We start from the raw sequence: 15,015 nt of genomic DNA on the forward strand, positions 1-15,015 counted from the left end.
ACAAATGGGGATGTCAGGCAGTTTTATTTTAATAAAACTGTAATAAAAAAAAAGAAGAAAACGTGGAGTAAATATTCAGCTACTCCTTGTATGCTGTTCTGGAATAGCTACACTAAGATGACAATTAATAAAGACACCGTGTGCCACTTGGCAACAGAAACTCAAACATCTGTATAAAAAGTCACCACCAATGACCAGGGCCACAAGTTCAGGAAAGTACCAAACTGGTGTGTCTCCTTAATCATGAAACATAAACTATGGGGGCGAGCATCTGATATTTTATACGAGCTAAAGTACCACCCAAATTAATTTGTCCAACTTCAAGTTTCAATAATAATAATATTATTAATAATAAACTGTTCTTCCTCATTTTAATTTACTGTTAATTGTACAAAAGGTAACGTCCACTAAATAATTATACTAAATCTTTATGGCAAATGCAAGTAAAGTTAAGCCATTTATGATGTGAGATCAACTTTGTAATCAAAGATAAAATGCAAATCCAGCTAAACGAGAAAGCAGTTGTATCAATATGGCTGTATAAAGATTGAATTAAAAATAAAAACTCCTTCCTGCCTTGTGCCTAAATTTAAGGCTTTGCCTCCTGGATAATCCCTTGGGTTTGTCGCCTTACTATTTCATTTTTCTGATTCTCATCTGAATTAGTGACTTCTGCACCTCCAAGCACTTCCAGTCTCCTGACTTAACCCTAAGCAGACCCTCATGTTGACAGGACAGGTGGTTTGTTGAAACACAAACTCAAAGCCCAGTAAAGCCCCTTCATCCACCAGCAGGGCTTACCTTAATAGCCTCAAGTGTACGTCCCACCCTGAGCTCCTCATTTAGTCTTCTTCTGATGTTATTTGCTCACAGTGTGCCCTCCGCCTTCTCGTGAGTATAAAGAAGTCGCTGTGGACGTGTCGAGAACCACAAGTCACAGTCAGGCCTCTTCTGCGTCTGTGCCACCCAAGTCAGCGTCACAATAGCAGTTAATGTTCATCATTTCACACTTTGCTTCAGTTTTAAAGATTTGTAACATAAGAACGTAATGCAAACACAAAGATCATTTTCATTGTTTTAATTATAGGTAATTTAGCCATTTTCAATTTGTTTTAAGTAGCATGCAATGACCATTTGACTTATTTAAACCCAAATTAAACCCTTATTTCATTAAGCATTTTACGTTTTTAAAGGTATTTACATATTTATCCTAATATATTTATTATGCTCTTGCCTAATGGTATTACATGTAGAATTTATTCTGGACTATCTTAACGTTATTATACATTTTTTTCATTGAAGTTATTCTACTTTGTATTATCAATGTAATCTTCCTGAGATACACTTGAGCAGAGGAGCACTGAAATAAAATGTTTAAATCCTTGAGTGATGTGCACTGTCATCAGACTGCCGGGTTCAAATCCCGAAAGCAAATCTTGTAGGATGAAGTGCCGCCCAGTGAGTTTGGAGGCCTTTACTGCAACCTGAGTAGATGAGATGCTTCTACACACCACAGAATTCATTTTGCCACCGCCATCAGCAGTTCCATCATCAATGAAGAGAAATGTGCCAGGACCTGTGGCAGCCATACATGCCCAAGCCATCACACCCCCAAGCACCATGTTTAACAGATCTGCTTTGGATCTCCGGCAGTTTCTTTTCATCTCCACATCTCTTTGCTCTTGCCATCACTCTGATCAGGTTCGTCTTTGTCTCGTCTGTCCACAAGACTTCTTCCAGAATTCTGCAGGCTCCTTGAAGTCCCTTTTCCCAAACTGTAATCTGGCCGTCCTATTTTTGTAGTTTGCTTCTTGCTGTGTGTCCTCTGTATTTCTGTTCATGAAGTCTTCTGCTGATAGTCGTCTCTGACACACACACATCTGCCCCCTGATGACTGTGTATGGTCTGTCAGACAGGCATTTGGGGGCTTTTTCTTTACCAGAGTGAGGATTCTTCTGTCCTCAGCAGTGGAGGTCTTACTTGGCCTACCAGCACCTGTATTATTACTGAGCCCACTAGTGTGTTCTTTCTTCTTCATGATATTCCAGACAGTCGATTTTGGTCATCCTAAGGTTTTACTGATGTCTCAAATGGTTTTATTCTTGATTTTCTGCCTCATAATGGCTTATTTATGAGACTTTCATTGGCTCAGCTCTTGTCGTCTTGTTGGCAACTACAGACTCCAAAGGGCAGAAGCAAGCCGAGGCATCTCATGAATCCATGAAACACACCTGAGGAATCATAAACACCTGTGACGCCAATCATCCCAAACATTATGGTGTCTTGAAATGGGGGGAACAAGTAAAAAACGTGTTGTATGACCGAAATGTCTGCAAATCCCCTTAAATTAAAGTCTGTAGTGTGACCACATCTGAATTGTTTGATTTGTACTGTTAAGCTGTGGAGCCGCGGGATAAATCAAGGAAAGATGTATTTCTCCCAAACATTATGGTGGGCACCTAGTGTTCATACATACACACAGACACACACACCACATCTAACCCTAAGTGTGTAGCACAAGTGAACCAAAATAAAAAAGCAAACTTATACAATAACACACATCCCTTCCATTTTTAGGTCCTCCAAGACTTCTCCCCACAGTTTGTATAACATTATTTGCCAATCAGCTGCTTCTGAGGAAAATTTAATTTCTTGGTAGAAAAATGAGTTGTCAGGCCATTCATACAGGATTTCTTTTCAAATATGTCTGTTTTCTGCTTTATTACTTAGTTAAGTAGCTGATGCTTTCATGTTGGCATAAATGCCACACAATCTGAGGAGCTTCCCCTTCTATTTATGCCAGGTCTTTGCTTGTTCTATTCCCATTGCTTCTTGTTCCTGCATTATTTAATCGTTTCCTGTTATTGTCCATCTGGACCAGAGTGTCAAGGCCAAGGGTGGGCACCTTTTCATCCTTGGCCAGTATGAATTACTTTTACACAGTCTTTCCATACTGTAATAGTAGTTTCACCTGGATGTTATTTGGTATGGATCTTGTACTACAAAGCCCCACACATGATGGCACTTCTGAAGATTTCATTATTTAGAAAGCTTACTCTTCACTCTTTCCTCCGTTTCTTCCTTCTCCACCTGCCAACTTACTCCTTCAGGCTTTCCTTCGTCTCTCCTGTGTGGATTATAAAGTGTCTCTTAAGACTGTTCAAATGCACAAATCGTCTGCCACATTCAGAACAGCAAAATGTCTTCTCTCCCGTGTGACTTCTTTTGTGGCTATGGAGACCGCTCCTGCCACGGAATTGTTTGCCACATTCCAAGCAGCAATACGGCTTCTCTCCAGTGTGAATTGTTTTGTGGTTCTGAAGAGTACTTTTGTCACGGAACTGCTTGCCACATTCCAAACAGCAATATGGCTTCTCGCCAGTGTGTCGTCTTTTGTGGCAATGAAGACTACTCCTACCACGGAATTGTTTGCCACATTCCAAACAGCTATATGGCTTCTCTCCTGTGTGAACCGTTTTGTGGCCCTGAAGAGTACTTTTGTCACGGAATTGTCTGCCACATTCCAAACAGCAATATGGTTTCTCGCCAGTGTGACTTCTTTTGTGGCTCCAAAGATTACGCCTGCTACTGAATTGTTTGCCACAGTCATTACAGCAATATAACTTCTCTCCGGTGTGGAATCTAATGTGGCCGCGGAGATTACTACTATCGCTGAATCGTTTGCCACATTCATTACAGCAATATGGCTTCTGTCCTGTGTGAATTCTAGTGTGTCTCTTAAGATTAGTCAGGAGACAGAATTGTTTGCCACATTCAGAACAGCTGTGAGGGTTGACTCCTGTATGAAGTTTAAAAGGAGACATAAAAAAAAAAATCAATCTACTGACTAATTGTTTACAATAAATTACAAAATCAAATACATGATGATTGAAATTAGCAACAACCTTTTGAAAGCATAAGCAATTACAAGTTAATTTGCACTTAGAAAGCCACCCAACCTGATGATTTTGTTTTCCGTATTACAACTACTCACCTCATGAGCAAAATAACTGCTGCCAAGAAGCTAAAACAGCAGAACTAAACAAATGACCTGTGATAGACACATATCTGACAAGACTCCATTACCGATCTGCATCTTCATTTTGCCATTATACTTGTAAAGTATAACTCAAAAGTATACGTTGTACTTGTATTCAATTAATGGAGATGTGAAGTGATAAACTGCAGTTACTATGATACTGAAGAGAGTTACATTTATCAAACAGAGTGCCATGCCAAGCATGTAAGATGCACCTTTAAAAATCACAATGTGCCCCTACAATTCTGCACAGTTAGAGCAAAGCCACGTGCATCCAAAACAAGTAGCAAAATGGCACATTTAAATCAACAAAGCATTAAAAGTATTAATGCACAGGCATACAGAAGCTGCAGTGGTCTGGGAGAAAAATTAGAATAAGAGAAAACTGCAGATCAGCAAAGTTATGAGTGTCTGCACTGAAGGGGAGTGAGAAGTGAAACCAGGAATGGTCTGCTTAATGACAAACCGCTCTCCTTTATAGGCTCCATTATACTGGATATGTACTGTTATGATTTATTTATACTAATCAAAATGAAATGTGCACAATTTCACTGTGTATTTAATGTAAAATGTGTGTGTGCATGGTTGTAAATGTCTAGTTTCATAATGCTTCTCATAGCATTAGAGCTGGAAACCTTAAGCATTTCAAACCTGTACTCAGTGAAGAGCGCAATACTTTTTCTACTTTTGGTTGCTCCTGTTAGGGGTTGCCACAGTGGATCATCTTCTTCCATATCTTTCTGTCCTCTGCATCTTGTTCTTTAACACCCATCACCTGCATGTCCTCTCTCACCACATCCATAAACCTTCTCTTAGGCCATCCTCTTTTCCTCTCACCTGGCAGCTCTATCCTTAGGATCCTTCTCCCAGTATACCCAGCATCTCTCCTCTGTACATGTCCAAACCAACACAATCTCGCCTCTCTGACTTTGTCTCCCAACTGTCCAACTTGAGCTGACTCTGTAATGTCCTCATTTCTAATCCTGTCCATCCTCGTCACACCCAATGCAAATCTTAGCATCTGTAACTCTGACACCTCCAGCTCTGTCTCCTGCTTTCTCACTACCGTCCTGTAGACCTTCCCTTTCACTCTTGCTGATACCCATCTGTCACAAATCACTCCTGACACTCTTCTCCACCCATTCCACCCTGCCTGCACTCTCTTTTTCACCTCTCTTCTACAGTCCCCATTACTCTGTACTGTTGATCCCAAGTATTTAAACTCAACCACCTTCGCCAACTCTATTCCCTGCACCCTCCCCATTCTGCTGACCTCCCTCTCATTCACACACATGTATTATGTCTTGTTCCTACTGATCTTCATTCCTCTCCTCACTAGAGCATATCTCCACCTCTCCAGAGTCTCCTCAACCTGCTCTCTACTATTGCTACAGATCACAATGTCATCAGCAAACATCATAGTCCACGGGGACTCGCCTGTCAACTTGTCCATCACCATTGCAAATAAGAAAGGGCTCAGAGCCGATCCCTCATGCAATCCCACCTCCACCTTGAATGCATCCGTCGCTCCTACCGCAGACCTCACCACTGTCACACTTCCCTCGTACATATCCTGTACAACTCTTATATACTTCTCTGCCACTCCTGACTTCCTCATATAATACCACAGCTCCTCTCGAAGCACCCGGTCATATGCTTTCTCCAGGTCCACAAAGACCCAATGCAACTCCTTCTGGCCTTCTCTGCATTTCTCCATCAACACCCTCTGAGCAAATGTTGCATCTGTTGTGCTCTTTCTTGGCATGAAACCATACTGCTGCTCACTTATCACCACCTTCCTTCTTAACAAAGCTTCCACTACTCTTTCCCATAACTTCATGCTGTGGTTCTGGACATCCCCCTTATTCCTGATCGGTCCTCATGGCAACATTTGCCTGAGAGGACGGCCACTTACAATGACAAGAGGTACAAACCAGATTGCGATGCACTTGCGACTGCGACATAGCATAAAGATGGCATGGCAGCCAGCCTGCTGCGCATTCCTGGTGAACTGGTGGCCATAACTTGCAGTAACAGATGTTTCATGTCAATTTCTGTGTGAGACCATTGTTTTTTGTGCTTTTAAGAAAACTGTATTGTTTGGAAAAAATATTCAGCCCTCGAAGAGTTAATCCAATTAAGATGGCTGCCAACAGTTTCATTCATTTTAGTCACATCAGGAGATTCGCCTGCCGACGTTACATTGAAAGCCTTTTTCTGCACCTTGACGGTTTCCCTTATTACGATTGTCCTCCAATGCCTTCCAGGGCTGCGGTCATGACAGGCACAAACAAGTATCTGTTCAGAGATCCTTGCAGTGGCCGCCCTCTACTACTGGGGTCTTGAATGTGCCTATTTCAGACCTTATGTCCTGATACATTAAGTGAAGCAAGAGAAGCTTCTCTAGTGTTGAGCTCATTCTGAAAAGAGGCTTTCACATTCTGTTTGGGTCATCCGCCTGAGTTGGCTCAGCACCAACTGGTGAACAGTTCACAGCTCAGCACCTAATGTGTACAACATGAGGCCTCAGAGTTGACAACATAGCCACAGCCTATTACTTAGTGCAGGACCAAGGTATTAAATCTGGTGTTCAACACACCCATGTCGGGTTCTAGGAGCGAAGGCCATGGTGTTTGTTTTGTATATACCATGACCAGAACAGAAATCCAATAACAGTTCGCCACTTGGGATCAAATCCTCACAAGTACACCCTTCCGCATGTATTGGTCTTTCCGGACAAACGTCTTGAAGTCTCAAAGTAGGACTACACAGTCTGCAGATGGTACAGCTTTAAGCACTGAATACAAAGTCTCTGGAAAGGCCAAACACCCAAACACTAACAACTGTGAATGTTCTCCTCTATGCAACTCAAAATCTTGCCAAGGCAAATTTTTAATCTATTGGATGAAACCCAAACTGCAGGCACCCAGCTGAGGTCTTGTGACTGACTGTCCCAACATTGAAGCCTGACTGGTGAGACAACTTCTGATTAAAAAGAAAGATCACCCTTGATGAGGAATTTTGCTTCTAGAACCAAAATTGTGTGCACGTGGGAGTCTTGCCATATCTCACCAGGATTTTCAGCTTCCTTCATGACCCCGAGCTCCTTCGCAACACAAAAAAAGTAATGTTCAATGTGCAAGGAGAGAGTTTTCTGAACTAACAATTGCCTTTGTGTTATTAATCTAAGATGATTATGCCTGTCCGTTTTTGGGAGTCGGCTGAATATCACTGTAGGCACGTAATGCAAAAATAAGAAATTCAAGGAATTCCAAAGTGTTCACTATCTTTTTTCCTGCAGTTCTACTTTTGTACACTTCTTTTTATCGAGTCCAGCCTTTGAAGTATTTGCACAAATGTCTTCTTATATAATACGCTACTGTGGCTGTCCGTTTGTCTGTCCAGGATTTTAAATCACCCACTACTTGTTCCCTAGATCCAGTGCTGGCAAAACTAGAAAAAAGTGCAATGGATGTTCTTGCAACGCCTATTCTAAAGATTATCAGTAGTTCATTATTGCATGGCACAGTACCTGATGCACTAAAAGTGTCAGTCATTAAACCATTACTTAAAAAGTCAGACCTAGACCCACACATACTAAATAATTATAGGTCTAATTCAAATTTACCCTTTCCCTCTGTTGTGATGTGAGATTTTGCATATAACTTGATAAATGTTTTGTAAGTCTTTATATATAATTTAGGCAAACCAATGTAATTTAGTGTTACTTTGGTGAGAGGCATTCTTGTTTGACCCCAATTTTATGACTTTTCTTTGTAAATTTAACGACAGGACTTGGTGGATGTGTCTTAAACCAGTTTGATGAGTATTTCTTTGCTAAAGTCTTTTCTCTCATCTCCCACACAAAGCCAGGTTAGCGTAATATATGGTCTTGGGGGGGGCAGGAGATAAGATGTTCTATTTCACCCATTGGTCTGAGATATGGCTGTTTGGAATTGGCTTGTCTCAGAGGCCTTCAAGTACCATGATATCCTATTGGTTGTAGGGAGTTGGACAGAAAACCTATAAATTTGCTTGCTCAACCACATTATCTCTCTCTCTCTAACCAACATATGATGAAGAGGCATCTCTCTTGCTAACCTGTGATGATGAAGACAACACAATGAAGAGCACAGCTCAGCAGCCATATTGAACAGACATGTGGCTGAAAGCTGAGCACCAACGATGCCTTAACTAGAGACATTAAGTAACTACAAGTCTGTGTGACACCTGAATTACATATCACCATTTTATCAGGTTGTATGGTTGCCAATATTCAAAGGTACTTTGCATTTTCTTATTATTTATGAATATTATCAGTAATACATTATTTTATGTGTAACTTAACTCTTGCTTGTCTTTTTACTACATCTAATTGCCTGAGGTTATAGATATAGAAGGGAAGGTGGGGATAAGTTACAGTATATATAGTGGTAAGTTTGTGAGATTAGGCATTCTAAGGCTACATATTAATAATACAATAGGGGAAAGTAGATCAATAATATATATATATTTCTCTACCAAGATAAAACACTCTCTAAAATACTAGAAAAAGTAGTCGCCAATCAGCTTCAGTCTCACTTTACACATTACAATTAATTTGAGAAATTCTAGTCTGGTTTTCGCACTGGTCATAGTACAGAAACGGCACTAATGTGTGTTGTAAACGATGCTCGCTTGGCTTAGTCCTTATTTATCAAATAGATTCCAATACGTACAGAAATGTGCTGACAGTACTCCATCATTATACACAGAAGTTCAATATGGTGTCCCACAGGGCTCAGTACTCGGACCTTTACTGTTTTCACTTTACATGCTTCCACTGGGATCTCTCATTAGGAAACATCATGTTACTTTTCACTCGTATGCAGATGACACCCAGTTATACCTTTCATTTAGATCAAATGAAGTTTCTCCGAAGTTATCTCTAATTAGTTGTGTTAGTGAATTAAAGGAGTGGATGGATGAGAACTACTTGTCTTTAAACATCGATAAAACAGAGATGTTAATTGGGTGGAGGGAATGACGCTGATCACAACAATATTTTGTCATCATGATGCTGTGTATATCGTTGCTGGGGACTTTAACCATGTGGATTTAAAACCTGTGCTCCTTAAATTCCATCAGCATGTCAAGTGTGCCACTAGAGGAGCTAACACTTTGGATAAAGTCTAAATAAGCATTAAACAGGGCCACAGGGCTACACCGCTACCTCACCTAGGAAAATCCGACCACACACCACCGTTTCTAATCCCAGCATACATTCCACTTGGCCAGATGGAGCCTCTGAGCAGCAGCAGGACTGTTTCAGTAGGACCAACTGGGACATCTTTGAACACCCAGACCTTGAAGTGTTTATAGTAGTGACAGCGTACTGTGCTATATTAAGAACTGCACAGACATTGTCACAGTGGATAAACATATCCGAGTCTACCCCAATCAGAAGCCCTGGATGACCAGGGAAGTCCAGAGGCTGTTGAAAAAGAGGAACACTGCCTTCAGGTCTGGTGACAAGGGTCTCTATAGTACAGCCCATGCCAACCTAAAGAGGGGCATTCGAGAGGCCAAGTCAGACTACAAAAAGAAGATCGAGGAAAATCTGGATAGCAACAACAGCAGGCAAGTGTGGATGGGTGTCCAGCATACAACCAACTACAGGACCAGTCCCAGAGCTGTGGGAGGTGATTTATCGCTGGCTGAGGAATTGAACCACTACTTTGGCCAGTTTGAAGTGGATCCACCAGAAACAGCCAGACCCCATCCAGATAACAAAAAAACAGCACCATCTTCACAGTGGGGGAGCACAAGGTGAGACACGCACTGTGGGCTGTCAACCCACAAAAGGCAGCTGGACCTGACAGCATCTCAGGATGCGTGCTGAAAGACTGTGCAGACAAACTGGCTGGGGTCTTCACCAGGTTATTCAACCAGTCTCTGTCTCAGTCCACTGTGCCATCCTGCCTGAAATCCTCTGTCATAGTGCCTCTGGCCAAGAAACAGACCGCCACCAGTCTTAATGACTACAGGCCAGCTGCACTGACCCCTGTGGTTATGAAGTTCTTCGAGAAGCTTATCAGGAACCACATCATGTCATCCATTCCTCCCATACTTGATCCGCACCAGTTTGCCTACAGAGCAAATAGGTCTACAGACGATGCTGTGGTCACTGTTCTCCATGCTGTTCTGTCCCATCTGGAGCAGCAGGGGAGCTACACAAGGCTGCTCTTCATAGACTTAAGCTCTGCCTTTAATACCATTTTACCCCACAGACTGGTGACCAAATTGTCAGACATAGGGCTTCCACACTCCACCTGCCTTTGGATCAAGGACTTCCTGAATGATCGTAACTTTAGGATTAGAGTGGGCCCCTACATCTTCACACCCACCAGCCTCAGCAATGGCTCCCCACAGGGCTGTGTGCTGTGCCCCCTGCTCTATACCCTCTACACCCATAATTGTATTGTATTCCTGTCCACCACAATAACACCATTGTTACGCTGATGATACCATGGTATTAGGGCTCATCTCTGCCTGGGAGGGGGGGTGTGAGGTGGAGCGGCTGGCAACATGGTGTAGGAATAACAACTTGCTCCTAAATATAACCAAGACCAAGGAGCTCATCGTGGACTTCAGGAAGAAGGCAGACAACATCCAGCCACTCATCATCAATGGGGACTTTGTGGAGAGGGTCTCAGACTTCCGCTTCTTGGGAGTCACCATTATGGAGGACTTGGCCCGGGGAACACACACTGCTGAGGTAGTGAAGAAGGCCCAAAAGGGTTCTCAGGAAGAACAACATCCCTGAGAAACTGCTGGTGTCCTCTTACCGCTGCACAGTAGAGAGCATCCTGGTCTACTGTCTCTGTGTGTGGTTCTTCAGCTGCACAGTAGCACAAAAGAAAGAGCTCCACAGGGTCATTAAAGTCGCCCAGCAGATAGTCGGTTGTCCTCTCCCCTCACTAGAAGAACTACATAGTTCCCGTTGTCTCAGGAACATCAAGAAAATTCTTCAGGACCCATCACACCCAGGACATGCATTGTTTGAATGGCGTTTCAAACCCATAAAGACTAAGACAAATAGACTGAGAAACAGTTTCTATCCTTCAGCCATCACCATGCTGAATGCTGCTAAGTGGTCAATCTGACCGAGTGCACCTTCATTCTAAGTTAACATTAGATAAGGGACAAGTGCAATATAATGTATGAATGTATGTATGAGTGGAAATCATTGTTCTGCTGTTATGGACAATTTTGAATACTTACTTTATTCCCTTATTTTAGTTGTAACTTGAGCAATCGTGTTTTGTTTTTATTTTTTTTCTGCACTGGAAAATTGCACCTAAAAATGTCATTGTACAATGTCTCATTGCAACAATGACAATAAAGATTTTGATTGATCATTTCATTGATTTTTTGGGAGTTTTTCCTTGTCTTCTTAGAGAGTCAGGGCTGGGGGTTGTCAAGAGACAGGGCCTGTTAAAGCCCACTGCAGCACTTCTTGTGTGATTTTGGTCTATACAAAAATAAATTGTATGTATTGTATTGTAGCTTGCAAACCGTTTGATCTATTGACCTGAAATTTGGCACACATAAACTACGTGACCTCTACTGCCCACTTTCGGGGTAATGATTTGTATTACTCTTTCTATTTCTATTTTATTTTACTGTAGAATCAGCACTCGGAAGTGGGCAGCAGGCCATGTGGTGCATGCGTATGGGCGCCGTTCTCATCCCTACCACCTTTGCCATCACTTCCTCTACCACTTCATATCTTAAATCATTCTTCAGGCAGATTGATCACTTAAGTGCAAGCTTAAGTGAAAAATTAAGAAAAACGTACTAAGTAATTCCAACACAAAAACTGACTTAGATGCCAAAAGAAGAAGAAAAGAAGTGGGATGCTAGAGTGCAGAAAACAAGAGCTGCTCAGGAAGCAACAAGTGCATCAACCTCTGAGCAAATGAGTGCTAAACGTACAGGGAAAGAGAATGAAAACTATATGTCAAGTGTATTCACTGCACACTATCGTGAAGTACGCCGTTACTGGTACAAGCATAATATGAGAGAAGCAATTTGCTAAACTTAACAACAAAGACATAAAACACAACACCATAAAACACTTCATTTCCAAGTTTCTCATAAAAAGCACAAAGACCCTAAGGGTCTATAAGCCCTGACCCTAAAGCCTGCTAATGTTTTCACTTTACACTTACTTGCTCCGGGCTTATTTGTAGGTGGTGGCTGATTTTCTTGAGTTCCAACAGGTGACATTTCCTCAGTCCTCTTTGTGTCGGACTCTAATGATTCAGACTTCATACTGATAGACAGCTGTGAAGATGAACAGTGAATGCTTTGAGAAAAGACTGACCCACTCACCGCTCCACCTTGATACTCGTCATGATTGTCATCTTCCTGGACACTCTCCATACATTTATATTTGTGCAGCTCAATGCTGATAGACTTTTCTTGAGCCTCTTCTTTAATGCCCACCGACTCCATTTCATATTCCTCATCCTTAATGCCCAGTCTCTCCTGTTTAATGTATACAGACTCCCACTCACAGTCCTCTGCCTTAATATTTAAGATTCTTTTCTCCATGCCATCCATTGTCTTCTCTTTCACATCCACCTACATGTTACAGTAATCGGCAGCATTTTCTTTCTCCCTGTGAAGAAAATGGGATATCATTTGAACAAAACTAGCCTTCAGATCTAAAGGCATTTGCATTCATTTTGGAAACACCCTCTCAGTTAAGGTTTACATTAAGTCTTATAATTCAGTTCAACTCATATAATTATTTGTCTTCTGTTTTGTGTGTTGCATTTGCCCCATTTTTGACACCCATTGCACACCCAACCTACCTGGAAGGGGATGTCTCTCTCTCTGAATTTCCTTTTCCTTTTTGTGGGGGGGTCTTTTGCCTTCTTAGGGGGTTAAGGCTGGAGGTCTGTCAAAAAACAGGGCCTGTTAAAGCCCACAGAGTCATTCCTTGCGCAAGTTTGGGCTATAGACAAAATAAACTGTTGTTGTTCTTCCAATATACTAAGTTTGTGCTTTTGTGGTTCCAAAAAAAGTTTAGCTTGAAAAAAAGCTTGGGGATGCAGTGGTGCATTTATGGAACAAAATTGTGATTCGCTGTACTCATCTGAGGAAGCAATTCACTAAGTTAAACGTGTGTGTGCTCTCTTTTACTGTCCATGTTGTGTGCTTTCTCCTTTGCATTATGATACAGGCAGTAAATAACAGATCTGTAAAGTGCAGTCAGTTTGTCATATTCAAATTTTGTTGCTGTTTTTCAATCAGATTTTTAAATTCCCTGTGTTCAAGAAATGTTAGTTTCCCGTTGTGTTTCATTTCAGTAATGTGACAGTGTCACAAAAACACACAATTTGAATTGGCACTATTCTATCCCTTACCATCTAATCTACGTTTGCATAAGCACAGTCCTTCACCAGCAATTTTAACTCCGTTACAAAGTGATCAAAAGTCTCGTTTATACCTTGCGTCTTCTCACTAAACTTGTATCTCACGAATATCGTATTCATCTTAGGCATGACAAACGCCTCGTAGGGGGCAGCGTGTCTATTGGATTGCTGCTGACAGACGGCCTTATATGGGCAGGCACTCAATTATGTGGGAGGCGTGGTGATGGGGGACGCAACTCCGCCTCACACGGCGACCGAGCTGCAGGCTATGGCCGTATATATGTACTTAAGTAGGATTCAGTTATGACCATTACGCATAGAATTATTTTATATATTGATATTCAGTGCAACACAGTTTGCTCTCATGCCTAATGTCCGCCCAGCAAGCTTTGTGTCTGGCACGCTGGCTTGAGCAGTTACACAAAGTTGGTCTTTTCTCCTTAAGCCAGTGAGGTGCCTGTGTTCATTGGGATGCTGTTGGGAGAGTCAAACTTAACAACAATTTAATTCAGAGTTTTTTCGGACCCTCTCTTTCATAGAGTGCCTTGATGAGGTAATTCGATTGGAAAAGAACTCAGAAAAAAGATTAAAAAGGTGAGTAAAGACAGTGCTGTATCATACTGAGATTGGAGAACTTGTCAATGGTCTGGTTACTTGTCAGTGACACCGCACTAATCATTATGGCATAGCTAAATACAATGACATGCAAACTAAAAAGGTCCTAATCACTTATTTGATTGATTGATTGATAGATAGATAGATAGATAGATAGATAGATAGATAGATAGATAGATAGATAGATAGATAGATAGATAGATAGATAGATAGATACTTTATTAATCCCAAGGGGAAATTCACATAATCCAACAGCAGTATACTGATACGAAGAAACAATATTAAATTAAATAGTAATAAAAATGAAAAAAAAAATTAAAGTAAAATTAATGTTCGCATTTACTCCCCCGGGTGGATATCTTCTTACAATCACACTGTTGTGGGGTACAAAATCTGTACATTTAGATATTTTGTTCAAGACACAACAACAGATGAACTAACTTCAGGACACATTAAAGCATATCCTCTTCCCCATTGTAGCTCACTTTTAAAACAGCTGTTACGACAAAGAAAGGAAGACATGCTCGTGCCTAAGGCTATTGAACAGTTTATAACCTGGGCATCTGGGACAACAAGGAGTTAAATTATTTTACAGGCTGGGAAAGGAAGAGGTATTAAGCAACATCAAAAAAGTTTTATTGTTTGGAAAAATGGACAGTGAATTCATTCATCATATTGATAGCCAGCCAATCAGAATATCTAACAATCACATCTTACAAAACCCTCTGGCAGAATTTTATAATAAATAAGCCTCGTCTGAAGAGCGACACAGGAGGGAGAAGAAGAAGGGATGAAGATGTCAGGAGAAGGGAACAGAGTGATGTCTGAAGAGGGCACCAGCAACGTGCACCCGTTTCCATCTGATCATCAGAAAAGCATTTAATGAACAACTACAAGTGCGAGATCACAAGCCGCCTGCGACATTCATCCTTGTCA

General features: G+C 41.4%; 1 protein-coding gene across 2 annotated transcripts in view; it reads right to left on the bottom strand.

Annotated features, from left to right (window-relative positions):
* LOC120534456 (gastrula zinc finger protein XlCGF8.2DB-like) overlaps window positions 1-15,015 on the bottom strand; it is a 45,257-nt gene that overhangs the window by 15,488 nt on the left and 14,754 nt on the right. Inside the window, exons 2-3 of one of the 2 annotated variants that reach the window (XM_039762041.1) lie at window positions 12,253-12,704; window positions 1,102-3,799 (exon numbers count right to left, since the gene is read on the bottom strand). In XM_039762041.1, coding sequence (XP_039617975.1) covers window positions 3,099-3,799; window positions 12,253-12,646 — 1,095 coding nt within the window. In that variant the 5' untranslated portion in view covers window positions 12,647-12,704 and the 3' untranslated portion in view covers window positions 1,102-3,098. Of the gene's footprint in view, window positions 1-1,101; window positions 3,800-12,252; window positions 12,705-15,015 lie in introns of those variants that run through there. The other variant, XM_039762040.1, reaches the window with a different exon arrangement.

Source organism: Polypterus senegalus, chromosome 8, assembly GCF_016835505.1.
Source record: "Polypterus senegalus isolate Bchr_013 chromosome 8, ASM1683550v1, whole genome shotgun sequence".
Lineage (NCBI taxonomy): Eukaryota > Metazoa > Chordata > Cladistia > Polypteriformes > Polypteridae > Polypterus > Polypterus senegalus.